The sequence below is a fragment of the Dryobates pubescens genome, chromosome 11 (genome assembly GCF_014839835.1).
Source record: "Dryobates pubescens isolate bDryPub1 chromosome 11, bDryPub1.pri, whole genome shotgun sequence".
Taxonomy (NCBI): Eukaryota; Metazoa; Chordata; class Aves; order Piciformes; family Picidae; genus Dryobates; species Dryobates pubescens.
The window spans coordinates 34,055,647-34,083,209 of NC_071622.1; the positions used below are offsets into that span (position 1 = coordinate 34,055,647).

General features: G+C 47.8%; 2 protein-coding genes across 5 annotated transcripts in view; one reads left to right on the forward strand and one right to left on the reverse strand.

Moving 5' to 3' along the window:
• NRDC (nardilysin convertase) overlaps positions 1-5,927 on the forward strand; it is a 41,398-nt gene extending 35,471 nt beyond the window's left edge. Inside the window, exons 23-31 of the mRNA XM_054165118.1 lie at positions 829-860; positions 1,151-1,289; positions 1,725-1,772; positions 2,071-2,123; positions 2,676-2,759; positions 4,182-4,272; positions 4,568-4,684; positions 5,394-5,483; positions 5,683-5,927. Coding sequence (XP_054021093.1) covers positions 829-860; positions 1,151-1,289; positions 1,725-1,772; positions 2,071-2,123; positions 2,676-2,759; positions 4,182-4,272; positions 4,568-4,684; positions 5,394-5,483; positions 5,683-5,877 — 849 coding nt within the window. The 3' untranslated portion in view covers positions 5,878-5,927. The remainder of the gene's footprint in view (positions 1-828; positions 861-1,150; positions 1,290-1,724; positions 1,773-2,070; positions 2,124-2,675; positions 2,760-4,181; positions 4,273-4,567; positions 4,685-5,393; positions 5,484-5,682) is intronic.
• A 752-nt stretch (positions 5,928-6,679) lies between these two features.
• The window catches only part of OSBPL9 (oxysterol binding protein like 9), a 94,466-nt gene continuing 73,582 nt past the window's right edge, over positions 6,680-27,563 (reverse strand). For 3 of the 4 annotated variants that reach the window (XM_054165105.1, XM_054165107.1, XM_054165108.1), the window contains 16 exons: positions 24,521-24,559; positions 21,598-21,691; positions 20,236-20,337; positions 19,225-19,384; positions 18,954-19,066; positions 14,185-14,303; positions 12,823-12,908; positions 12,416-12,590; positions 11,208-11,292; positions 10,830-10,940; positions 9,677-9,740; positions 9,426-9,566; positions 8,524-8,602; positions 8,062-8,153; positions 7,495-7,630; positions 6,680-7,407 (listed from right to left, as the gene is read on the reverse strand). In XM_054165105.1, the coding sequence (XP_054021080.1) occupies positions 7,333-7,407; positions 7,495-7,630; positions 8,062-8,153; positions 8,524-8,602; positions 9,426-9,566; positions 9,677-9,740; positions 10,830-10,940; positions 11,208-11,292; positions 12,416-12,590; positions 12,823-12,908; positions 14,185-14,303; positions 18,954-19,066; positions 19,225-19,384; positions 20,236-20,337; positions 21,598-21,691; positions 24,521-24,559 (1,671 nt within the window). In that variant the 3' untranslated portion in view covers positions 6,680-7,332. The remainder of the gene's footprint in view (positions 7,408-7,494; positions 7,631-8,061; positions 8,154-8,523; positions 8,603-9,425; positions 9,567-9,676; positions 9,741-10,829; positions 10,941-11,207; positions 11,293-12,415; positions 12,591-12,822; positions 12,909-14,184; positions 14,304-18,953; positions 19,067-19,224; positions 19,385-20,235; positions 20,338-21,597; positions 21,692-24,520; positions 24,560-27,563) is intronic. The other variant, XM_054165106.1, reaches the window with a different exon arrangement.

Here is a 27,563-nt window from a genome sequence, read left to right on the forward strand (position 1 = left end):
GCATTTGATAATGAGAAACTGCCACAGCTGTGCCCACACCGGGAAGCTCCCCTCCCAGTGCAGCTATCCTGGAAACTGCACTGCTTGCATGGTTTGATCAAACCTTGCTGAGGGCCAATCATCCTCAGCCCTGTCAAACACCTGCAGTGTTCATCAGACAGCTGTGCTGGGACTGGGTCACACATAGCTCCTGTTGGGCTTCTGGAAAGAGGCTTAGCTCCGTGTACCCAGTGCCCCAGAGTGCCTGTGCGTGGCACGGGAGAGGAACCTTCTGCGATTAGGACTTGTGCCAAGATGTTTGTCTTAGGCTGTGGTTTGTCCTTACACTCTTTAAATCCTCCTAAAGAAAAGGTGCAGAGCAGTGTAATGTCAGCTGTGGAGAGCACCTGAGGATCTTCACTCAAAATGCCCCTCTTTGACCTAAGCTCCTTTCACAGTGTGGCACACGCACCCCAACTCCCACATCACTTTTACTGTGTCTCTTCCTCACGTTTCTTCCACTGAAGCCCAAGAATTTCCTTCCCTGAGCTCCCAAGTTCTTGCCCAGGAAGGGCCATACCTCGTGCTGTGTTGTGGTGGTGTCTGATGCTGTTTCTCTGGCTTCTGTGTGCTCCTGCTGGAGCAGCTGCAGGGCAGGAAGCTGCCTGGAGCTCGTTTTGCTTTGCAGTGCGGTGCAGAGGTGTCCCAGGGAGTGGAACAGGGCAAGGGGGCAGGGATCTGTGTGGGTGAGAGGGCTCAGCTGTGCCCTGCTTGGGGTCACTTTCTCCAGCAGGCAGTGAGCTGGGGTAATAATTCTCTTACAAATAAAGCTCCTTTATGCTTTCCTAGGAAGCCAAGGATTTTCTCAAGTGTGTCATTGGGTGAGTATCTCTTGGCTCTTGCATCATTTGTGATGTGGAAAGTGCTATCAAGGCAAGATCCATTTCTGGAGAAGGGGGCCAGGCTGGGAGCAATTCAGAAGCTCCCTTCACCCCTCCTGAGTGTTTGTGGGAGGTGGCTGCTCCTCGTGGCAGTTCAAGCAGGACAGTGCTGGGCTTTAGGGAACGGGAAGGGAAAGGTCAGACCAAGGGCATCACGGCCTAGGTCTGTTACTGGTTTTGGCTAAGATGTGAGCAAGGGATTGATGCTTTGCTGTTTGTGCTCCCTTCAGAAAGCTCCAGTTTGCTCCCCTGGCCCATCCCTGCCCTGTGCAGTTCCGGGTGGTGGACTTGCCAAGCACACACCTGCTCTGCAAGGTGAAAACGCTCAACAGAGGCGATGCCAACTCGGAGGTGACCGTCTACTACCAGGTACCAGCAGCTCTTTGGGCCTGCTCCCTCTGCTGGTGCCCCAGCACTGAGAGCATTCCCTGGGCAGGAATGTTAAGAGTGCACCAAAGCCTCATGTGAGTGCATGCCCTTGGCCTAAGAGGCCAAACCCAGCTGGGCTCTCACAGCTCTGTGGTTCCTTGAAACTGGCACCTTCCCCTCCCTGCCTGTGCTAGACCTGGGCTGGTGATTTTCTGGTGTCCTTACCACTGATGTCATGATCCTGGGCTCAGCCCTCTCTCCTGAAGGCCATTATTGAGGCCCCTGCAGAAACCAAGACCTTCCCATCTGTCCTTGCTGAGAACTGTACTGCAGTGCTGCAGCCCAGGCTGAGCTGTGTGCTGCAGCTGTCTCCTTAGCCTGACCTGCAGCATTGACCTCCATGGAATCAGCCTAAATTCTCCCTTTTCTCTCCAGTCAGGTGCCAGGAACCTAAGAGAATATACCCTCATGGAGCTGCTTGTGGTATGTTAGTGTTTCTCTTGTAACTCATCCAGGTGTCTGCCCTGGAAACAGTGCATGGGGGAAATGGTAGGAGAGGGACAGCTGAGAGCTGTTGCTCACTGATGAGAGCGCTGGGGACAGGATTCCCCCAGTGCTGCAGTGACAGACAGTCTGGAAGACCATTGCCTTAGCTACCAGGTGACTTAGATCTCTGAATTCAGTGGGCAGGGCCACGCTTCAGTGGTGCTCACCCTGTGCTGATGTTTGTGCCTGCAGAGGAGCATCACTTCTGCTGTAACACATCTGTGCTGTGTTTCAGATGCACATGGAAGAGCCATGCTTTGACTTCCTGAGAACCAAGCAGACCCTGGGGTGAGTTCACTGTGGAGCTCCTCTGTACCTGCTCTTGCTGTTCCCTCTGGACAGTGGCAGATTCCTGCATTAGTGCCATGCAGACCACAGCATGACCTCATCAAAGCCACGAGCAGACCCAGTGTAAGCTGCAGCCCAGCTGCTTCCAAGTCCTCTTGAGGTTTGCATTTATTACCAGAGTGTTAAGTTGGAATTACTCAGCATCAGGTGCTTCCTCCCCTTCCCAAATCAGCTCCCAGTTCCTCAGAGCCACCCTTCCTCCTCAGGGAACTGGAGCAAGCTTTTCACAGCCCTAGGTGTGTCACTGCTGAACTGGTTTGTGGCAGCACAAACACAAATTCTCTGCCAAACTTCAAAAGCCTTTCCTGCAAATGAGAAAAGCTGAGGTGCAGGGATGCAGGAAGCCTGCTGAGAACTGACAGGGCAGGTTCTCCTTTCTGAAGTGCCAACACTTCCAACTTGCAGCACGAGGCTGCTGTAAATGGAACTGTAGTTGTGCTTGTGGAGTGGCTGCTTTGGCAACTCCCTTTCCTGTTTTGTTTTCTCTTGAAGCTACCACGTGTACCCTACCTGCAGGAACACCTCTGGGATTCTTGGCTTCTCAGTCACAGTAGCAACCCAGGCAACTAAATACAAGTAAGTGCTCCTCTGTGGTTAATGTTGGTCACCACTCCCACGCTTGGGCCATGGGAGTGGCCCCTGAGCTGCCAGTGCCCGTTTCTGGTGACCCTTCTGCACCGTGTCCACCACATCCTCCTGACTGCTGCAGACCTGCTCTGCTCCAGAAGGTGTTGCATGGGTCTGACCGCCTGGACTCCAGTCAGCTGGGTGTTCCTTGCTGGTTTGCAGCACAGAGCACCTCTGGGACAGCAGGGGCTGCTGCTGTCAGCTCAGTAAGGACTTCAGCACCTTATGGCAGCTGGTTTTAGAGGAGTGAAGCTTATACAAGATGCCCAGTGGCCCTTGCACGTTCAGGCATTGGACATGGGAGCCTCCGGGGGTCTAGTGAGGTATGCAGCCAGCTCTGTGCCCGTGTTTCTCCTGTGTGTAATTGGGTATTTACACAGCAGGCAGCTGGAGGGACAGCAGACCTCCCCTTAGTCTTTGCTCGCTCTGTTTGATTAGGTCACAGCTGATACCAGTTTGCTCTTGCTTGAGCTTTTCTGTGCACCTGCCCTCATTAGGAGGTCACACCTATGTCAACCCATGGAGAGGGTTTTTGTTTTTCTGTGAGCCCAAAGGGAATGTCACTAGAGTCACCCTGGCTTTGGCTTGTGAGGCTGCTGCAACTTGCAAGATAGTGACTGAAAACCACCCTCTAAATAAAGCCTTAAGCTTCTTAACACTGCAGCAGGCCTGACTATAACAGGGAGAAGTAATCCAAAGAGGAGGTAAAACATGACACAGAAGGTCTGAGGAGCCTCTGCCAGAAGAACACAAGCCGTCACCAAAGCCATCCTGCAGAGCAGGCAGAATCCTCATGTGGGTTTGTTCCAAGCTGGGGCCAGCTGCAGGTATCTGACCTGCCAGACTGGAAGGTTCTGTGAAGAACAACTGTTGACAGCTGCTGCTGTGGTGCTGAGAGCTTAATTAGCACAGGCCACTGCTGCCTCTAGTTGTTACATTTGGATGGCACTTCCAGTAGTGAGGGCTGCGTCCTCTGAAAGGTTTAGAAACCTCACAGTGCATGCAGCACATTTTCCTTTGTCTTAGTCCAACAGAGCAGAGCTGGCCCTGTGCAGGGCTCAGGCCTGACAGAGCAGTCTGACACCTGCTGCTGTTGGGTGTATCACCACCCACTCCCTGCTTAGCTGGAGCCCTTGTGCTTGAACAGTGCTGAATACAGCTCAAAGTCAGCACTGGTTCTTTTCCTCAACACCAGGAGGAGGAGGAGGAAGGTTGGTGTTGAAGGATAGGGGGGGAGCAAGCCTGTCTTAAACAGTCCTCCATCAGTGGAGGGTTGTTCTGCTGCTTTACCCTGCAGTATTTGCTTTTTGGCTTGGTTTGATTTTGTTCCCTTTTTTTCCTGCCTGATTTAATTATTGAACTCTCTTCTAGTTCTGAATTGGTTGACAAGAAAATAGAAGAGTTTCTTTCCTGCTTTGAAGAGAAAATCAAGCATTTAACTGAAGAGGCTTTTAGCACCCAGGTAAAACTCCTCTTGAAAAGCTTTTCCTTGCACTGCTAAGTGACAGCCAGACTGGAGAAGGCTTCAGTTACACCTCTGGTGTGTTTCTGAGCTTTATCTGCACACAGGACTCTGTGAATGCTGCCACTTAGCCTGCTCTGCAGTCATTCTCTGGTCACTTAACACTGAGGTCTGAAAGCAAGGAACCACCTTCTGCATGGCACTGGGGGGGGGGGGGGGGGGTGTCTTTCACTGTAACTGTCAGTGTCAAAGGCTTAAAATGCCTCCATTTCCTAATGGTCTTTTTCAAATGCAGGTTACAGCACTGATCAAACTTAAAGAATGTGAGGACTCCCATCTTGGAGAAGAAGTAGACAGGAACTGGAATGAAGTTGTGACACAGCAGTATCTCTTTGACAGGCTTGCCCGGGAGGTTGGTGGTCTCTTGTTGGTTTTAGGGGATGGCACATGCAACACTCACAGGTTCCCTTTTGCAGCAGCTCTAAAAGCAAAGCTTAAAAAGAGAGATTCATGCTACTACTTAAAACTCCACTCTAGACTAAAAAGGGGAGTGGAGCATCTCTCTTGCAAGGAGAGCCTGAAGGAGCTGGGGCCTCATTCATGTTTATAAAGATATCTCAATATGTTTATAAGGAGTGAGTGCTGACAGTGCCACTGGCTAGAGCATATTCCCAAAGATTAAAGGAAGAGCTTTTCTGCATTGTGTAGAAAAATGTACTCTGTTATATATGTAAAGAGTGAGTGCTGAGAGGATGGAGCCAGGCTCTGCTGGGTGATGCCCAAAGACAGCACAAGGGGCAATGGTAGAAGCTGAGGAATAGGAAGTTCCCTGGAAACAGGAGGGAAGAAAATTCCACTGTGAGGGTGACAGAAGACTGGCACAGTCTGCCCAGGAGGGTTGTGAAGTCTCCCTCTAGAGATACTCAAACCCCACCTGGATGTGTTCCTGTGTGATCTGCTCTAGGTGACCCTGCTCTGGCAGGGGGGGTTGGACTGGATGAGCTGTCAAGGTCCTTTCTAGCCCCTAACATTCTGTGATTCTGTGAAGGTGCTTTTGTCTCATGGGAGGTGGTAGAGAGTCATCCCTGTGCTACTTTAAACCTCCTTCCTTTGGGTTTCAGATTGAAGCTCTGAAGTCTGTTACCAAATCAGACCTGGTCAGCTGGTTCCAAGCTCACAGGACCAGCAAGAGGAAAGTGCTCAGCGTCCACGTGAGTCATTGTCACCTTCTGCTATGCCAAACTTTGCAGAGCCCAGGAGGGTGGGGCCAGAAGAGCTCTAATCTTAAGTCTGCACTGGGTGCTGTTCCCAGTTCTTACATTGCTAATTCCTGTTGCTATGTCAGTTGCACCTAACTGTGTCTGTTGTGCCTGGGGCAGGTGAACACCACTTTGGTCACTCTCTTTGCAGGTGGTCGGGTATGGCAGACACGAAGGGGACTCTGAGAGTACAGCTGTCCCAGGAGTACAGAACTCTTCATCTGGTGAAATACCTCATCTTGTTTTCTTGCCCCCATCTTCTTTGACTAATGTTACTTCCATCAAGGACATCAAAGCTTACATATCAACTCTCAATGTTCTCCCTTACCATAAGATACTCAAATAAAACCGAGGTGGTGCCCCGCAGTGCTGTGTAGTGCAGCTGCTTCCTGCAACGCCAACCGTTACAAACCTGCGGCTGCTAGAACAGGGCTGCGGCTGGAGGTGGCCATTTGGATCCTGAGGAAGCTTTCCTCAAGCAAGCTTCCAGCCATCCTTTCCCATTCATCTCCTGGGCTCATTAAGAACACCACAGTCCCCACTTCTATCTGGAGCAAAGGGAGAGTTCCTCCACCACCACCACCACAAAGATTCCACATTCTCCCCTCCAGCTCTCGGAAGGGTTGGGCTGCACCTTTTTGTTCAGACTGTCCTGAGCATCACTCCTGCAGAGCTGGACCAGTTGCAGCTCCTCAAAGAAAACATTCCACAGTTCTCCTAGAGGAGTTAAGAGTGTGGGTGGGAGAGGAAAAATTCCCTCAGGCTTCTCTCTCCCCACCTTCTTTTCCCCCCCCCTCCTCAGTTTTTCTGTATGTGCAAGACAGGCACAACTGAGATGAAATCAAATAAAAGCCAGCTAGAACTGGGGGAAGATAGAGTTTGAGTGCTTCATGCAGCCACTTAGGTGACCAGTGCTGAACCTCAGGCTAAAGCACAGAAAGGCAAAGATTTCTAAAGCAGAGGGAGCTCCTCAGCTGAAGCAAGGCTTGGCTGTAGAGCCCAGGAGACTTACCCTGTGGGTGCTGCAAGTTCTGCTGCTTTTGCTACTTCAGGAAGTGGGTTTAGCTGCAAGGATGCCAGTCAGGAGACACTACCCCCTTCCACATCAAACACACACTGGATCATCACTCAGCTGGAAACAGTCTTGCTGCAAAGGTTTATTATGAAATAAATAAAATGTCCATAAGAGAAGTTTGAAAAAATCTATTTTATGAAGCTTTAAGATGAACTGAGTAGAATTCTCTATGGGTACATTTTAATCTCAAAATAACAAAAGTTACTTTGGGCAAGACACGGAGATGCCAGAAGGTCTGATTATCATACAGGTGGGAAGGTAACAGTTAGGTAGCAGTTTCTAACCACTGTCCCTTGAAGGACTCCTCCTATGTACAGATGGCAAACAGTAGCTAGGTTTAAATGATGTCTTGCAGCTTGCTTCTTGGTGTTTAAATACGGAGGACCCAGGAATATTCTGCGACTGATACCGAGGCCGTGGCCTTCACAGTGGTTATACAGAGTGTCTATGCTTTACTGTCCTGATTCTCCACGCTTTAGAGCAGCAGTAACAGGGCTCCAGGAGCCTGCCTTTGCACTACCAACAGAGCACAGTCCAGTCTGAATTACTGTACAGCCAATTTAATTGCTTATCTGCATCAGTAAGTCCAGTATCCCTGAGATAGGAACCACTGCAGTGGGAGGGGGTCAGGCTCTCCAGAGGGTACATACGTGAACTGGTGCCTCTCGGGTGTCAGCTGTAAACTTGGCAGAGCCAAGGCTCCCCTGCTGGCTGGTTTGAACCCACTTAGTGTTTGCTGGCAGCCAGGCGCTTCAGCAGTGGCTCATCGTACACCCAGCACTCCCCATCCTCATGGAATAGCTAGAAACAAGGCAACAAGCAGCTGTGAGTCCCTGATGGCAGCTGCCAGAGGGAAGAGGGCATTTGCACTGTGCCACTAACGCTCACCCTTGTTTCCCATGACGTCTCCTTCTCCTTCCTGGCTCTGGCTTCAGCTCTCTGCCTCTCCTCCAGCGCGTGCTTTGCCGCCGTGGCTGCGTCGATGTCTCGGATTTTTAAGTTGTAGGTAACATCCTTCCATAAGCTTGGAAGAGAAAGTGGAACAGAGACTGCTTTAGAGAAGCAAAGTGCTATGAGGTTGGAAAAACACACTGGTTTGAATTAAGGTTGGTTTCACTTTATCAATCCCCCCCATATCTATTAACCCAGAGCTTCATCAACTCCCCCCAGTCTCCCTCACAGTCTAGTGCCAGCACTGAGGCCATAGCAAAGTGCTGCAGACCTCCCTGGAACATTGGTGGCCACAAGGATGTGACCGAGAATTGCAGGTCTCCTGTTCCCCCTTAAAGCTCCAGCCTGCTTTTGTACCTCAGCTCTGTCCTGCAGTGCAGGCTCCTGAAGAGCACAGGTGACCAAGCAGTGCATGGATTAAGGGTAGCATGGGCCAGACTCACTACACACTTGAGTCTTAACTAAAAACAAGTCTTCATTTGTGCATTTAACTGAAGTCCTTACCAGCGAGACTCAAAGTCATCTTGGTCCTCTAGTTTCCTCACCTTCTTCTTAATTATAGGCATCTTCTTGGTATCTATGAAGACAGTATTCTCCTAGAGAGAATAAGAATCAGTTGTTTAGCTAGGCTTAAAATGTATATCCACCCACACTCTGGTACACTGGTGGTCAGGAAACACAAAACCAAACACCAACTCTGCCTTCTCTTCATGCTGTAACAGTCAGGTGGCCTTAAGACTAAATCAGCAAAGAAACTTCCGGACTCTGATCCTGAATTCAGGATCTCAGGAGCTCTTTTGGGGCAGCTTCACAGGAAGGGCTCAACTCTTAATGCTTGTTTGAATAACAGAAAGAAAAAAAAAGAACAAAAACAACACAAAAAGTACACACACCCCCCCCACCCCCCCCCAAACTTTTCAAGTCTGAGCCTCCATTTCTGATGCAAAGGAGAAGAAGCTGCGTTACCCCCGTGGTGTACTTTGCGTACATGACGCCGTTCCATTCGCCTTCGATGGAGCAGAAGGGCTTCTTGTCGTTGGGGGAACTGAGGAGGAAGAAACAGGCATTGCTCAGCAACTGGAAGACTCTCAAGGATCAAAATTTCATCCTAGCTGCTGTACAGACTGGTTTAATCAGCCCTCGACATGTCCATGGCTTGCAAAGAAAGGAGGGTTCTGTACGCAGGAAGTTTTGCACTGGCTGCTCTGAGTGGCTCACCCTTGGTACGCAGTGCTCGTGCAGGGTAAGGCAGGGCTTGCCCTAGGGCGCTTGGAGTTTAAGCTTGGAGTTTAGGAAGCTTGTTACAAGCTTTGGAGACAGATTTATAGAGTGGTCAGCTTAGAAAAGGTTTCACGATCTCAAAGCTGTTTCCCCAGGCTCTTGGGAAGCACAGACACTCTGGTTCACAAATGACATCCACCAGTGTGTGTCCAGAAGGGATTTAAGGCCCAGCTCTGACCCTCGTTCTGTCAGTCCCATTTGGTTACATTACAGCAGAACAGGAGTGAGAACCTGTGCCGAGTTCCCTGCCCGGGCATCTGCAGCAGAGGTGCAATGACACGCTGCAAACAGCAGCCTTACCAGGCTTGCTTCAGTGTTTTTAGGAGAAACAATGATGAAGACATTTCAAATAATTCAGGAGTGAAAGTGTAAATTCCTCTTGGTGAAGAGCTGAGAGCACTCTAGAGCAGGACAAGGCAGGACACAGGCCTGTGCAGATCTCCTGACAAAGCTTGGCTGTAAGTAGCATCCCCTGACAGGTACCCATCAGATTAATGACTGGATGCAGCTGTTGCAGTATTTCACACTCCTGCCTGTCAGTAATTAAAGTGAAGAACAAGTGAGATGAACTGAGGGAAGCTGCTTACAAAATGTCAGCTGTAATTCTGTGTTTCTTCCCTCCATAAAATGGTTTTGTGTGGAAGACGATGGAAGCATTGTAGCCAGTCTTGGAGCAATTAATGCTGCACTCTCCTCCCAGTTCTATCCATGGCACAGTGAGGATAGACCTGCAGTTACAAAGAGGTAGATGTGTGTGTCACCCTTTAAACAATGAATACTAAGCATTAAATATTGCAAGGCATTACAGATGGAAATGCCAAACACAGCATTTACTCACCTTCCATAGCCATTAGGGAAGGTCAAAATGTAGTGTTCATCATAGTCTAGGCAAGTGACACAGCCTGTCAGAAGTAAAAACAGATTCAAGAAACATTAAGCAAAATCTTGACAAACTTTCTGTTATGTCCTGAAATTGTTCCCTACAAAGAGATACCATAAAAGGAAAGGTGAAGAGCTTGGGTTAGAGGCTGAGAATGCCCAGCAGTGAGAGAGGTTCAACAAGGTTAAGTGCAGAGTCCTGCATCTGGGAAGGAAGAATAAACTGCACCAGAAGAGGCTGGGAGGTGATCTGCTGGAGAGCAGCCCTGTGGAGAAGGACCTGGGACTGCTGGTGCACAACAAGTTCTGCATGGGACAGCAATGTGCCCTTGTGGCCAAGTAGGCCAATGGGATCCTGGGATGCATTAGGAAGAGTGTGTCCAGTAGATCGAGGGAGGTTCTCCTCCCCCTCTACTCTGCACTGGTGAGGCCCCACCTGGAATACTGCATCCAGTTCTGCATCCCCAGTTCAGGAGGGACTTAAAAGTTCAACAGAGGGCTACAAGGATGTAACTGGAGCACTGCCTTGTGAGGAGAGGCTGAGAGACTTGGGGCTGTTTAGTGTGGAGAGGACAAGACTGAGAGAGGATCTGATCAATGTCTATCAGTATCTGAGGGCTGAGTGTCAGGAAGGGAGGGCCAGCCTCTGCTCACTTGTGCCCTAGGATAGGACAAGGGGCAGTGGATGTAAACTACAGCACAGGAAGTTCCACCTCAACATGAGGAAGAACTTCTTTAAAGTAAAGGAGTCAGAGCACTGGAAGAGGCTGCCCAGAGAGGTTGTGGAGTCTCCTTCTCTGGAGACTTTCCAGTCCTGTCCGGATGTGTTCCTGTACGACCTGTGCTAGATTCTATGGTCCTGCTCTGGAAGATCTCCAGAGGTCCCTTCCAACCCCTACCATCCTGTGAGGACAGGGAGAGGTGTGTTTATGTGAAGAGTTGGGCCCTAAATGCTTTCAACACACAAAGTGTGGAAAAGGCATCACCAACTCGTAGGCAGGCAAGCTCCAGTTAGATCAGCTCAAACATGCCCTGCATCTCGTAGGACGATGTTGAGTATTTTCTGCCAGCAGGCTGGTGGCAGGGTGGCAGCTCAGAGCAGGCACACTCACCTTGCCCGATGTTGTGCACCCCGATGGACATTCCCAAGAACTTGGACTTGGTCCATATGTGAGCATTGAACTGGATCCTCTTGTTAAAGCACTCTGCGTAAAACGCTGAAACTGCAGGAAGAGGCATTAAAGAGAGCAGCACAAGTCATGAATGCTACTACTGCCAAATCCACTCCCCAAAAGCATCTCAAAACGCCTCCCACCGATGTGGCGACTGAGCCTGCAATTTTTCTCTCACAAAAGCAATCTCCAGGGGAAAAACTTTTCAGCATTTAAATTTGGAGAGCAAGTGGATATCCAAGATGTCAACCAGGAGCTGACCTCACTGTGGCTCCTATCCAGATGCCATCTCTGTCAGCAAAGCTACCGACAACTTACTTGGAGGATGGTGAGAGACCTGCTCTGCCACAAATGTTACATTGCTTTTGCTGACCCAAGGGACTGGTCCTTCTGAAACTGGTTCCTGCATGAGAGGAGAAAGGATTTGCATCAGTGCCAGTGCTTAGGGGACACTGGATGCTGCCCAGAGAAGCGGTTTCCATGTCTAAAGGCTTCCAAAGACAACACTGCAGTGATTCCAACAACTTTGTCAGTTTACTGACCTGGTGGAGAGTAACTCCTGAAACCAGAGTGGCAAATCATGAAAAGCATCAGGTCAGCATTAGAAGCAATGGAAGCACAAATACAGTCTCATCCTTATGGCAGCAAATGGGAACCTAAACCCTGAAAGATTTGAGCAAACTAATGGGGGGGGAGGTGGATCAAATGGGGAAAGAAGTGCATGGTTTGTGTCTGAACAACCATGCTGACATCTGCTGAGGCTGCCTGAGGTATCTCACAACAGCGCTTCCCACATCTTCATTTGCAACTTCCTAGGTGTGAAAATAAAACAACAAAAGCACTTCCTGCAGGCTGCCCTGCAAGTGTTAGAGCTGTTCTCTGCAATCAGTGGTTATGGTTCATGTGCAGAAAAGTCTGATCCATCCTTGAGTCTCATTGAGACCCTGGCAAATAAAAGAGCAGCTCATCCACTGGCAGAGGATTGCAGATCACAAGTGGCGCTACTCTCAAGAGCCCTTTCCTTCACCAAACATACCCTGAGAAAACAAAAGGGGGAGGAGTGGCCTGACAACTGAAATATTATCCAAGCTCTGAGAAGGCTACAAAAAGATTTGTAATTCAATATACTGGAGAAAGTGCACTGCTTCATGGGTTTTAAGTGAGGAAGAGAAACCCCACTGTTAAAAACACAAGGGGTTAGGGAAGTGGGAAAATCATAAATCAGAGCTCTGGAAAGGAAGGAGTTCTCAGTCAGGGCTATAAAGCAGTTCAGGAAAAAGGGAAGCATTGTCAACATGTCAAATAGTTATTACACTAATAGCTCAAATGTTGTTAGGCAAGATATTTTAGACCTCTGTCTAAAGCAAAGGAGGATGGAGACGGGGAAAGCAGTTAAGAAATTGCCACGGATTGTTGATTTTACTGCTTGAACACAGCATGAGCCATTTTGGTCAGGACATTCATCCATGTTTGGCAATTACTGGGATGCATTCTAGGCAAGGAGAACTATGCCACAGGAAACTCACCACGTCATCTTCACCTTCAGTGCCCGGCAGCACCCAGTGACAGCGGAAGATCTCGCCCAGGATGGGGTTGTAAGGCTTCTTAGCGACCGACCCTTTTCTGCCGGCATGGAAGGCTGACAGGTACCATTTCACCACCTGAACCATGCGGTCCTTCGGGTCCTTCTGGTCACTGATGCTACAGGGGCCAAAAGAGAGGAAAGGACAGGCAAAATGAAGTACAAGCAGGTCCTTTAAACCCAGGAAAGCTTTTTGGATGGTTGGTTGGTTTTGCGACTAGAAGTTTGGTTGCTTTGACGCTTGGCTCAAACTCCCAAGCGATATTCTTCAAAACAACCAACTTTTGGGAGCCCACAAAGGCCACAAGCAGCACCAGAACCAGTTAATGCTCCACTTCAAAACTCAAATACCTGACAAATAGATCTGGATGTGCAAAGAAGTCAGCATACATTTCCAGCAGCGATCTTCGCTCGAGGATGAAAGTTGGGAGCACCACCTGGGTGAAGAAAAACACCACCTGCAGTTGAAACAGGCTAGCATCCTGCAGAGGAGCACCCAGAGGTGCTGGAAATAGCACACACAGAACTCAAGGCCTTGGTGCCTGTAAGCTGATTGTGCTCTCAGACCCACCCCTGAGTTCTGACGTGCAGGCCTAGCTGGCATCCTGTATAAACCCAAAGATTCAGGAGGAACCATCTCTTGTCCTACTTAGAGCACATCCAGCTACATGGCTGAGCTGATCAAAAGCTGTTCTTAATTACAGGCACACTGATTAGGTTCATCTATGTACACACTGCCAATTCCTTGTTATAGTCATGGAGTCAACTGCCCTTTAGTGTCCCCTTACTGAGGCAAAGATCTTCCCCAACATCACTTGCAGGGCTCCATTCTTGTGGACCTGCTACAGACCACTATTGAGAGCAGTGCTGAGTGCTGCTGCTGACTTTAAAGGGGTGCAGACAAAATGCATGCTCAAAGTGCTCCTTGGCAGCTTGAGAGGGGTAACTTCCAACTGTCCCAGGAGTTGCCAAAACAGACACATTGGGGATCAACTGCTAATCATAACTGCCAAGGAACTTCCATAGTTTGCTTGTGAGCTGCTGGGTATTTCTCCAGCAAAGCTGAAAGCTTCTTTTCATTGTCTATTTTGAGTTGCAGATTGGACACTTGGTATCAACCACTTCAGGAAAGTAGTAACAGGGTTGACCTCTCCCCCTTTTTTTGGGGTCTAGAATCACTTGCTTGAATTTAACCAAGCTGCCTAGGAAGATCAACACCTTCAGAATGCTGTTCCTTCAGCCTTTAAGACAAACACCAACATGAATCACATTCACACAAAATCCCAACTCTTTCCTTGCCCAGCTAAGCCAAGCATTCCACTCTATGCTTCTTTACACCTGCTGGTTTCTCTGTATCTTCCTGAGTGTCACCAAACACAGGATCTTGCTAAAGCTAAAGACAGGACATTGCTACTGCAGGGAGCATTCCTCCTATCCCAGCTTTAGAGGCACTCCAAAGAGGAGCTCAAGGAGGACAAACAGCTACTTTCCACAGCAAACTACTATCCCCAGACTGAGTTCAGCAGTTGGATATAGTTATTCTGTATTCATTTTTCACCTGCCAGTAACAACTCCAATTAAAAAAGATCCCATGTTAAAGAGATCCCAGCTTATGGAGCTCTAGGAAAAAAACCACTTTCATTGTTACTTTAACACTGAACTGATTCACACAGAACTCAGGGCTCACTCTCCCTTCCCCACAGGCAAGTTTACCTTTGTTAGATCCATTCCTAACCTAACTTGTGACAGCAGATGCATAATGACACTCTTGTGTTCTTCCACCGACTCTCCTTCCCCATCATCATCTCGATCGTCAGGAGGATCGAAGAGATCTAGAAAAGACCAAATTGCTTTTGTTTTCCTCTAAACCTTCACAGACTGACTGTATTTAATTAGCTATCAAACAGAGTCTTATTTGTAAATGAGGCTTTTTAAAGACCACAGTTAACCAGCTTCCCCTGGCAAAGAAACAGCAGGTCAATCACTCTGCAGCAGTACCTTGTCATGCACACAGAAGCACAGAATTAACCAGGTTGGAAATGACCATCGAGTCCCAGCTATCACCCAACACCACCTTATCAACTAAACCATAGCACTGAGTGCCTCATCCAGTATCTTTTCCAACACTTCCAGGGACAGTGACTCCACCACCTCCCTGGGCAGCCCATTCCAATGGCCAATCTCTCTTTCTGGGAAGAATTTCTTCCTCACATCCAGCTCAAACCTCCCCTGGCACAACTTGAGACTGTGTTGGCCAGCTTCCAGTCATCCAGGACCTCTCCAGTGAGCCAGGACTGTTGAATGATGATGGAGAGCAGTTTGGAGAGCTCATCTGCCAGCTCTCTCTGCACCCTAGGGTGGATCCCATCTGGTCCCATGGACTTGTGGGGATCCAAGTGGCTGAGCAGGTCTCAAACTTCTTCCTCCTGGATTACAGCAGAACTACACTGCTCCCCGACTCCATCTGCCAGCTCAGGAGGCCAGTTGTCCTGCAGATAACCTATCCTGCTATTGAAGATTGAGGCAAAGAAGGCATTAAGTACCTCTGCCTTTTCCTCATCTTTAGTTACAATATTCCCCTCCATGTCCTTGCCCCTCCTTTTGCCATTAATATATTTATAGAAGGATTTTTTGTTGTCCTTCACAGCAGAGGCCAGTCTAAGCAGAGGCCAGTCTAAGCTCTAAGTGGGCTTTTGCCTCTGTAATTTTTTTCCTACACAACCTAGCAACATCCTTAAACATTTCCTGCATTACCTCACCTTTCTTCCTAAGATGGTACACCCTCTTTTTTCCCCTTAATTCATTCACAAGCTTGTTGCCCATCCAGGCTGGCCATCTGCCCCAGCAGCTCATCTTCCAGCACACTGGCACAGCCTGTTCTGAGCCTTCAAGAGTTCTTTCTTGAAGTAGGTCCAGCCCTCCTGAAGCCCTTTGTTTTTAAGGGCTGTTTCCCAAGGTACCTTCTGAGTTAGCTCCTAAAATAATCTAAAGTCCACCCTCTGGAAGTCCAGAGTGGAGGTTTTGTTGCTGCCCCTCTTAGCTTGACTGCATATTGAACACTCAATTATCTCATGGTCACTGGACCCCAGACAGCCTCCAACCAACACATCTCCCACCAGCCCTTTTCTATTGGTAAAAAGAAGATCAAGCAAAGCCTCACCCCTGGCAGGCTCACTCAGCAGCTGTGACAAGAAGCTATCCTCCATACACTCTGAGAACCTTCTAGATTGGCTTCTCTCTGCTGTGTTAAGTTCCCAGCAGGTATCTGGCAGGTTAAAGTTGCCCGTAAGAACAAGGTCTGGTGATCTTGAGACAGCCTCCAGCTGCTTTTAGAATAATTCATCAACCTCTTACAGAATACAGAATTAAGCAGGTGGAAAAGACCTTTGAGATCATCAAGTCCAACCTATCACCCAACACCATCTAAATCAACTAAACCATGGCACTGAGTGCCTCATCCAGTCTCTTTTTAAACACTCCCAGTGACAGCGACTCCACCACCTCCCTGGGCAGCACATCCCAATGACCAATCTCTCTTTCTGAGAAGAATTTCTTCCTCACATCCAGCCTAAACCTCCCCTGGCACAGCTTGAGACTGTGTCCTCTTCATCCTGGTTGGGTGGTCTATAACAGGCTCCAAACAGAATGTCAGCCTTAGTGGCTTTCCCTCTTAATTCTCACCCACAGGCACTCAACCCAATCATCTTCAATCTCTAGTTCAATGGTGTCTAGAGCCTCCCTAATGTATAAGGCCACCCCTCCATCCCTTCTCTCTGACTGGTCTCTCCTGAAGAGCCTGTAGCCATCAACTACAGCGCTGCAGTTGTGAGAGTCATCCCACCATGTTTCTGGTGACTACATCATAGCTTTCCTGCTGCACCAAGGTTTCCAGCTCCTCATTTGTTACCCATACTGTGTGCATTAGTGCACCTGCACTTCAGTCAGGATGCTGGTTTCACCTCTGACTCTCACCATCCTCAGTCTCCTGTCTGCAGAGACTGGTTTCATCCCCTTTCCCCTTCAAGTCTAGTTTAAGGCCCTGTCAAGGAGCCCTGCCAACTCCCTTCCTCAAACCCTTTTTCCCCTGTAGAATAGGCTATTCCCATCAGTTGCCAACAGGCCTGGCCTCTTGTAAATCGAGCCGTGGTCAACAAACCCAACTCCCTGCTGGTGACACCAGGCTTAGAGCCAAGTATTAATCTGCTAGGATATCCTGCCTAATCCCTCATCATTGCCCACAACTGGAGGGATAGAAGAGAACACAAACTGTGCTCTCAAGCCCTTGACAGGTGTCCCAAGGCTCTGAGGTCCTTCTTCATTGTCCTTGGAGGAGTTCTTCCTAGTTCATCACTGCCCTCTTGGAACAACAAAAGGGAATAATAATCTGAGGGCTGTACTAGGGACTTCAAAAAGGGTAAAATGGAGGACCCAGGTAACTATAGACCATCCCTGGAAAGGTGATGGAGCAACTTATCCTTGGCACTCTCCATAGGCATATCAAGGACAAGAGGGTCATTAGAAGTAGTCAACATGGCTTTACCAAAGGGAAGTCATGTTTGACCAACTTGATAGCCTTTTATGAGAACAGAAGCTGGACAGATGATGGTAGAGCGGTGGATGTGGTCTATCTTGATTTCAATAAGGCATTTGACACTGTCTCACACAGCATCCTTGCAATTACACTGAGGCAGTGTGCTCTGGATGATCAGGGAGTGAGGTGGATAGGAACTGGTTGAAGGAAAGTAGTCAGAGAGTTCTGGTCAATGGGATGGAGTCCAGTTGGAGGTCTGTATCTAGTGGAGTCCCTCAGGGGTCAGTACTGGGACCAGAGCTGTTCAATATATTCGTCAATGACCTGGATGAGGGCACAGAGTGCCCTGTCAACAAGTTTACTGAAGACACAAAGCTGGGTGGAGTGGCTGACACACCAGAAGGTTGTGCTGCCATTCAGTGAGACTTGGACAGGCTGGAGAGCTGGGCAGGGAGAAATGGAATGAAATTCAACAAGGGTAAGTGTAGAGTCTTGCACCTGGGAAAAGACAACCCCATGGAGCAGGACAGGTTGGGGACTGACCTGCTGGAGAGCAGTGAAGCACATCCCAATGGCCAATCTCTCTGAGATATGTTCCTGTGTGAGCTGGTGTAGGTGATCCTGCACTGGCAGGGGGGATGGACTGGATGAGCTTTCGAGGTCCCTTCCAGACCCTGAAATTCTCCCTTACATCTTTAACACGGGCCCCTAGGAGGCAGCAGACCGCCAGGTCCAGTCTGCGTATCAGGCCTTCTGCTCCCTTAAGCAGTGAGTCACCAATGGCAGCGACCTGTCTCTTACTCCTTATGGAGGAGGTTTTAATGCAGGGGGCAGTTTGACTAGACTTGGGTGACTCCTCTAAGCAGGAGGAATGATCATCCTTGTTACTGTCCAGTTCCCCTTGCAGAGCACTGTACCTGTCCTGGTCTCCATCTTCATTCTCCTGGCTGCCAAATCCCAAAGCCCCATATCTGTTGCATGAAGGCAGCTGGGCAAGTGAGGGTGGCTGAGGAGGTTCTCTGAGGAGGGATCTCTTTCCATTCCCCCTTGCCCATTATGTCCCCTCCTCCTGTCTGGTGACAGGAGGAGTGGGGATCCTCCACCACTCGTACAGCCTCCTTCTGCTGCCTCGGCCTCAGGCTCCACCAATATGGCTCCACCAATCTATCTCACTTTCACAGTCTCTGACTGTTCTCAGTCTCTCTACCCACCCCCTCAGTTTGACCACCTGCCTGGGCAGGTCGTTTGCTCACACCGTACACAAGTGGTGTCTTGGACCCCTTCAAGCGCCAGGCTCAGGCACGCGCTGCAGCCAGAGACCTGCACAGCTGCTTGTTTGCAAGGGAGCTCAGTCTGAGTCCCCACAGTCCTTCACCCTGCGGTTCTTGGCCATATTGTGACCATGACCTTATCTCTGCCCAGGAAGGAACCAGCCACTGTTTGCTGCTTCCTGCTTGCCCTACTCACTCACCCCTACACCTTTTTTGTTTATTCCTTTTCTGGTTTTATGTTTTTTGGGCATTTCTTATGCTGGTGCACCACTGGCTGTGATGGGGTGAGTCGGCCACAGCTGCCTCTCTGGGAGGACGGTCTCCAGCTGCCTTGCCCACGTTTTACCTCATGTGGTAACCACAGCAACACCCCCAGCCACCTCGTTCCCCACGCAGGTGCATGAGGGAGCCCACCCTGCTGCCCCTCCCACCCTGCTGCCGGTGCCTCTGCCTCTGGGAAGCGCCCTGTCCACCTGAACAGCAAAGCTGAGTCAGTTTAATCGCCGCTCTGCCAGAGCCGGTCTCGGTGCCGCTGCCTCTCCGGAAGGATGGTCTGAAGCTGGCTTGCCCGGTAACCACAGCAACACACGTGGATATGTGCCCATCCACACACTGACACAGCTTGCACACACACACACACACAGAGCGGCTCCCGCTGGAAGTTCACGCAGTCCACCTACCAGCATCATTTGTCCCGCTAGATATGGAAGAGTTGAGGGACTCCGTGGTGTCTGGACGCTTCAGGCTGCTTCCTGTGCTGCTCCGAGTCAGGACTGCAGCAGACCCTGAAGAACTAGAGGAACACATCCTCACAATTCACAGTGCAGTAATTCAGACCAAATGTTTATCATTGCATTCCCTTGTAATTATTTGCTTGCTTAATTTAAGCAATGTCTGTGGAGGAGCCATGCCCTTGTATTCAGCACGCACCACCTGCTCTCAACTACTTACTCCATGCAGCGCTTTGGGGAAGAACTGCTCTGGTAGAACTCATCAGCATCATAGAACTCATCCTCACTGCTTGAGTAAGAGAAATCTGGGACTGTATTTGGAGACAGGTTGACATGGCTTGGAGAGGTGAGACTGCTGCTAGGCGCCGACTGCCCACTGCCTATGGAGCATTAAAAATTAAGACTTAAAAAAAAATCATAAATAATCAACCCTTAAAATATAAGAACTGGAGAAAGCACAGCAAACCTCACACACACCCAACAGCAACTTTTGCCTTCAAGTAGCTGTTGCAGTTTTTAAAGTCCAATGAATGCTGTTATTTAAGGGGGAAAGGAAAGAATCAATGAATTAAAAACTCCAAAGGCTACACCTGATGTATTCGCAGAATCCCAGAAGCATTCGGGCTGGAAAGGACCCTCAGGATCACCAAGTCCAACACAGAACCCTACTCTATAAGGGTCAGCCCTAAACCATAGCCCTAAGCACCACATCCAAACCACCTTTAAACACATCCAGGCTTGGTGACTCCACCACCTCCCTGGGCAGCACATTCCAATGCCTGGCCACTCTTGCCCTGAAAAAATGCTTTGTAACGTCCAGTCTAAACCTACCCAGTCACAGCTTGAGGCCATTCCCTCTTGTTCTATCACTAATCACCTGTGAGAAGAGACCAGCACCAACCTCTCTACGACCTCCTTTCAGATAGTTGTAGAGAGCCATGAGGTCTCCCCTCAGCCTCCTCTTTTCCAGCAGCAGCAACTGCACTCTGTGCAAGGTTGCAGTGACTGAGGTAAGAAATGAAGCTGGAGTACTCCTATTGATTCTGAGTACCAGAGGGGGGAGGAAGAACAGAATAGCTGATTTTAACAGAACCATGAAATAACCATTGATGGAAAGCAAGATGTAAGCCAGTACAATGTCATCTGAATAGCTGATGATATGAGGTTATAGACAATAGATACTGAGGCTTTATTTCTTGTACTTCAGTAGGACAGTTACACACAGCAATACCTGTACTATTTGGTGTTGGAGTCTGATTTCCAAGTGATGCTACTACAGGTCCCACTGGCAGTGATGAGGGTCGCTGCTCCGACTTGCACAGCTGAGCAGGTTCTAGGAGATATTGTGAAGATGTTAAACCCAAAATCCATGTTAAATTAAAGAATGATCCCTGTGTTGGGAAGGAGATTCCACATTATTTCACCACACCTTCAACAATGAAACCCCTTTCTACAAAAGGCATTCAGAGAGAAAAATGTTTCTGTCATTGTTACCCAGCTCTTCTTTATTATCAAGCAAAAAGCATTTAAAACCTGCAGCTATTTAGCTGGAAAGCATTTCTCTTCTCTGAAAATTACACTGTTTTTAAAAGAAAGTATATTACAAATGTAAGCAAGGAAAGTGTATCAGCTTCTCCAAGGGACCACCTGGTGGGAAGCTCCACACCTTCCACTCCTTTCCCTTCCTTTGCACCACCAAGTGCAGTGTGCACCTGTGCTAACCTGGTCAGTTCCTGGGGTCCAGAAGGCCAAGGCAAATGTATAGCACGTGTAATTAACCTTGTAAGCACTCCTGAATATGCAAACCTGGACACTTCCTGGGGTCCAGATAAACAGGTAGCACATGTGATTTAACTTTGTGCCACAGCTGTGAACTGTGTGTGTCCCAGGCCTTGTCTGGATATGCCCCATCCTACAGGTCCAGTTATCAGGGTTCTGTGTTACCAAAGGGCATTAATTGTCTTGGGACAGTATTTAAACCAGCTGAGAAGTTAGGCAACTTGCCTTGTTCTCACCCAGACAGCAAGAAGAGCCAAATGCTCCCAGAGCAGCAGCTGAAGAACTTGTCCTAACAGGTAACGACTACACCCAGGCCTCACACCGGGACCAAGGCAGAAAGGGGAAAAGCTCCAAGGGAACTGAATCCCAGAAGAGGCTACAGCCCAGCAATGGTGCACACAAGAGGGAGGCCTCCTAGCCCTCTCTGAGCCAAGGACTGCTCAAATTATAGCCACAGCATCTGGGAAGATAACAGACAGAGGAGCAAGTCCTGAGACCCCAGCTAATCTGCCACAGAATCCCTTTGGTGGGAAAATTACAGATCATATCACCTGTATTTCCAATTGGAAATGTTAGATCTGTGCTTGAATCATTCAGCTGTGGAATGTAACACTCACAACCAAATAGAACCTGTGAATATACTTTGTAAGTCACTTACAGCAGTGTTTGAAGACACCACTGCCCAAGACATTAAGTAGTAAAATATATCAAAATACACATTTTATTACAGTGACCCAGAAGCTATCCACCACTGTGCAGCCCCCACCACCCAGCCTGCAAATGCACCCCACGCTGCTCCTGCTGCACACCATACCTGGAGGTAAGACTGCTTGGGAAGGCATGGTGCTGATCACAGCCTGCTCCAGGGGACTGGGCTGGTACACCGCATCCACTGGGTTGATGGTGCTCTGGGACAGAGAGAAGCACAGCTCACCTCAGTTCAAACCACACCACTAGAGCAGAGAGCAAGAACACTGTGGGCACAAGAGATGCCCAAATACGAGACAGCTAATTCCTGAGAGAGAAAGTCAAACACAAACTGACAGTTGAGGACATGAGAAATACTTTCCAAGTGCTGACGCCTGAAGCTGAACTTGCTACAGGTTGGATTTGTCTTAGCAACAATTCTTATTTCAGAACTCCTGAAAGAGGGAATTCCTTCTGAGATCCATGAATAAATATTGCATGGAGAGAGTGGGCAGTCAGATGCAAGTTATCCAGCAAGAACTGGGACAGGTAATCTGCATTTTAACAAACTCCTTTTGAAAAATACATTCATTTGTCCAGTACATCACCCACGGATCAAGGCAAGAATCATCAGGATGCTTACAGCCATCAAGTGGCTTTGCTCCCACATCTCTTGTCCAATGCAAGCTGTTTTCAGCCTGTCTCCAGTACAGGACATTTCCATCCACTTATGAACTTGGGCACTTCCAGACTGAAGCACCAGCTCAACCCAACACTCCCAAAAGCCACTGACTTCAGGACAAGTTCTTGGCTTTTACACCTCTTGGGAATCTAAACTCCAATGGCTTTGACTCCAGCCTCCCTCCACTGGCCTATGGTCCTATCATCTAAGCATTACTTGCAGTGTACACTTACATATGACAGCCAGAACTTTCTCCGGGGTTGCTCATTGGGGTAAGAGGCACATGAATCTCTTTTCCAAACACCTTGCACTTTAAAGCCATTGATCTGCATCAGAACTGTGCAAACCTTTGCCTTCATTTTCAAGGAAATGTCACCACTGTGGTTAATTTGAAGAGCATCAAGCACAGGAAGGCCACGCAGTGCAAGGCCTACTTCAAAAATGTTTTGCTTTTAAAAAAGGTAGAGGAGTTTTACCTTCCACTATCCTCTTTTTAGATCAGTATTTTAAAAAGACAACAGATTCCAACTTGTCTTCCTCCTTTTAGCCTGTAACTTCGATCTGCATATAGACTGAGGGAAATAGGCTCAATTCTGACCTTCTTCCTTCCATTTTCCTACCTCTTTCTTGCCTCTTCCTCCTGGTTAACTGCAAGTCTGCACTTTATCCTACATTAAAAAACAGTACCATTTTCTATTATTTTTATAGCACAAGATTGACTTAACTGAAACCCAAACTATCCCTGTTTGTCTTTTAAATCTCTCATTAAAAGAAATGAAAAAGAGGCATTAAAAATTGCTGCCTACACTTTGTGCTGATGTTACTACCCCATAACCCAGTGCTGTTACTCCAGGCTATACCAGCACCAAACCCCATGTCCCTCAGGCATTACTTCAGCTGTCTGTGCCATTATGCACGCAGCACAGCCAAGTCCTTGTCCTACATGTCTCACAGCTCAAAAACCCCCATTCCTTTTTCAGAATTAAGAAACTTTAAACCTCAAGCTGGTCCTATAAAGTACAGATTCCTATTGCTCTCTTTACTTCTGCTGCTTTCCACATGATACAGAGAACTGCTGTGACAAACCACAAAGCAACTCTGGCTTTGTCTGCAGGACTGGAACCATATCCTTAAGGAATGCTCCACCCTGCAACGTGCACTGGATTTTCCTGTTGGATGTTCTGGGGTATGCCTTCACGGTTCAGAAACAAGTGAAGGCAGACCTACAAGTTTCCTACTCTCAGTTTAACAGCTTAGAAGCAATGATGATGAAATGAGGAGACCATCACCCCACCAAGGGATCAAACACTCACCGCATTCTTGCCTAAGGAACCCTGACCTTCAGCCCAAGGTGATGCTGGCCTCTGTAGCCTCGACTTTTCACAATCACTGATGCATCAGTTAACAAGAAACACTTTTTTTTGTTCCTCCCCAGTACAAGCCAGCCCACAAATGATGAGAAGAGTGACTAACCAAATTCAGACTGCAGTAAGTTCTAACATCTATACCAAATTTCCAAACACCAGACCTGTGCATACCACCTCTGCCTGTGGCAGTGTCTAGCTGCATAACCTCTTTCCCAGGACACAGAACAGTACCTCTCCCATGACACTAAGACCTGAATGATGTGACTATCCACAGGGTAATCATTCATTTCTTTACAGCAAGCATGAAACCAAAATCTGCATGTGCATCATTACTTCAAAGTTCACAGCAGAAAAATCCAACTGCTAAAAGCTGTGTAATGGAAAGACAAAGCTTGGGAATTGTTGTCAGCTGTAATGAAAACGTAGCACGATTTGGAGTTACGTTTTACCGAAACCAACCTCCTATTAAAAGTATCTGAAATGTACTCAAGTGACAAAAAGAGAAGGAAGAAAGAGAAGTCAGAAGTGACTGAAACCAAAGAGGACAGAAGTTACATTTAAAAAGCAGAAGCTCTACTAAAGAAGAAACATTGCTTGAGCAGACAGTACAGCCTGGCATCAAACAAGCAGCGCTGCAGAAAGGCAAACTACTTGAAGCACACGGACAGGTGACACTTCAGATGGAACACACAACTACTTCTAGCCCAATCATTTCCCTTTCAGCTGTTCAGAGGGCAGAATTTTTTTCTAAGTGCTCAGTTGTGACACTGTCATTGGATACACTCAGTGTAACACTGATCACTGTTAGATTTTAAAGGCAAAGGTGTTAGCCAACATCAGAAGGTGAAGACCGGACGATCATTTGAGCCATATTTAACAAGACACTTTGAAGCAGTAAATCAGAGAAAGGAAGAGGTACGTTGCAGAATGAGTGGAAATTCAGGTCTGTGTTCACATGTTCTGCAGAAATGAAGGGAGATAGAGATCAGATTCAAACTTACTATAAGTCCATCTGCGTGCTTCTCCTCATTATTTTGATCCTTAAGGAAAAAACGTTAAAAATGTCAACATAACCATCTTGTATGACTTATCAGTTGTGCTAAGTGAGAACAGCAAGTTTCTCTCAGGAATGGTTCACATTTTCAGCCATAAAATGTCCTTCCTCATGTGGTACCATAACTACATTAGAAGGAAGTTCTGTGCGTAGTCCCTGCAGCTCTTGAGGTCAACATTTGCTCAGCACTTGGCCATACAAGCCTGAAGAAGTTCTCAAATCTCTGCACTGCAGAACACAATTAAGCTTTACAGAGTGGGTTCTGCCCAAACAGCCAAGAGCCCCTCAAAACTGCAGCCCCACAGAGTCCCTGCACACCAAAGACAGGAAGCTCTCAGTTTCTGAAGAGCTACCATGAGCAGAGAGGTCAAGTTCTCAAAAGCACTTTTTGCTGTTGAAGGGCAGAAGTGCCCTTCATAAGTGAAATGTTTAACTTTTGCTTTCTGGTATCTACTAGATAATGAAAAAGGGTTTAGATTATTTACAATCTAGGATTTGGGGGTTTTAGCCTAGAAGCACATGTGAAAAGGCAGGCAGTACAAGGAATAAAGCTGTCATCAGGGGAAATGACCAAGGCCAAGTTAATGCCAGCCCACAGTTAGCAGGGTTCTAACACTATACCAACAAAGGTATCAAGTTTACTGGGCACTAAGCCAAATCTCTTCACTTCTGCTGCAAAGTTCCTATTGCCAAGCCCAGAATCTTGTTCATTCAGTGCAAACCTTAAGACTTCTCTGCAGAGTACTTCCCCAGATTTCCAGTTGTGAAATAGGAACAAGACAAAAAGCTGTCAATACTATTAAGATTGTTGGCACTTATTTGATTTGCTACTTCACACGTTCTCCCTTAGCTTACATAGCTGGCAACAGGCTGCTCACATTTCATCTCTGCTAGCTGACACTTCTTAAGGAAGCCTTTCCAGCACAAAATGACACCAAGGGCAATGGGTTGCAAGCATACAGACGAGAAAGATTTACACTGGAGTCCAAACAGTTTTTTCTCAACATGCACAACTTCCATCTTATGCTATCATCTCCAAGACCTAAGAAACAAACCACAGAGGTGCTGCATTTGTCTCAGTAATGCATAATCAACATCCACAGGTGGGATGCTGTTGAGGCAACAAAGGCACAAACTACAGAACTAGGACTGATGGAGTGAAAAGAGGGAGGCAATGATGTAAAACTAAACATCTAAGTTATAAAAGCTCATCCATGAAACATGTGTTGTGTATTTCCAAGACTGCAGTTCACTAAATCACTACCACAATACATATTGGACAAACAATTACATACACTGGACAACACACCCAGACAGCTGGAAGCTGGACAGCTTCAACTGCCACACGTGCGAAGAGCACAAGCCGAGCCAAACTCCGCACCTACCCATCCTGCTTGGCTCATTTGGATTGCTTTTTGGCAAGTGCTACATGCACTGGAATATATTCCTAGTTAGCTGCTATTTGCTTTGTTATTTCCATAGACTCATAGATTGGTTTGGGTTGGAGGGCCCCTGCAGATCATCTAGTTCCAACCCCCCTGTTGGCAGGGATGCCTTCCACTAGACCAGAAAGAGATCTAAAAATCTGTTTCTCGGTTTGACACACTGAAACAGTGCAGAGATCACAGGGAATGCTCAAACAGGGTGATGTGCAGTTGAAGGATGGATAGACAATGCCATAAAATCTGTGCTCAAGGGGTAATGATCAGGCTGGCATTTATTGCTGCTGAGCCTTTGCGCTTTTGGATCGGGACACTTGAAAAGGCTTGGGTCATCTCACGTAGGAGCACCGTGATTACACACTTGATTTACCAGTAGGGTTACTGCAAATTTAACTGTCCAAGTCCTAAGATAGGTTGCTTGAAGAGCCCACAAAATAGGTCAACAAGAAAGTTTAAAAACCAACCAACCAAACAAACAAAATGAGAAACAAAAAACCCACCTCCAAAACCCCCTCAAACCTGTTAAAAACCCCAGGTTTGCCCCCTGAGTCCTCCAAATAACAAAGGGCTGTGTGCTGGAAACAGAGATGGTCTGAGTGTGTGGAGAAATGAGCATGATTTTCAAGGTAATTCTGGTCTGTCTCCTAATGAGAAACAAACTGTAGAAGAAAAAAAAATGGAGGGCAGAGGTGGCATTAATATGATTTATTTTCAGCAATGGAAGTCAGCAGCCTTACAACTTTGGGGGGAAAAAAGCCTTGCAGAACCTCAGAAGGTTCTACACTGGAGAAAAGAAGGCTGTCAGACACACAACACATCTGAACTTCTTTAATGCTTCACACACATGCAACAAAGAGCTGAAAAAAAGCCAACAAAACAAACCCCTGTGTTCTTAATTTCCTGCAGCAGTACAAAATCAAGATGCCACCAGCTGACAGAAAGAGGGCAGGGTCTGGTGCCAAACAGAAGTGCTACGTAGTCAGCCATGTAGTCAACAAGTATAGATGCCTCAGAGAGGAAGAAGACAAAGAGATGAAGCAGAATAAAGGTTACTTTTAAATGGCAGGAAGATTTATAGAGGGTATTTTATAGTGGATCAACTTATCCCAATTAGCTGCACAAACTTAGCTTCAATAGCTGCAAGAGCTTTAGACCAGGTGGTTTTGGCAAATAAAAAGAACAGGGCAGCCAAACAAATCCCCTCCAGTCCCCACTAGATGAACCCACCTGTTTACACTGCCATGGAAAGAAGGACTTCAAGGGCTGATTTAGTGTTACAGAATCACAGAATTATTGAGGCTAGAAGAGACCTCTGAGATCAAGTCCAGCCTATGACCCACCATCACCATACCAACCAGACCATGTCACTAAGTGCCACATCCAATCTTGCCTTAAACACCTCTAGTGACAGTGACCCCACCACCTCCCTGGGCAGTCCATTCCAGTGTCTGATTTCCCTTTCCCTGAGGAAGTGCTTCCTAACATCCAACCTAAACCTCTCTTGGCACAGCTTTAGGCCAGGTCCTCTCATCTTGCCACAAGTAGCCC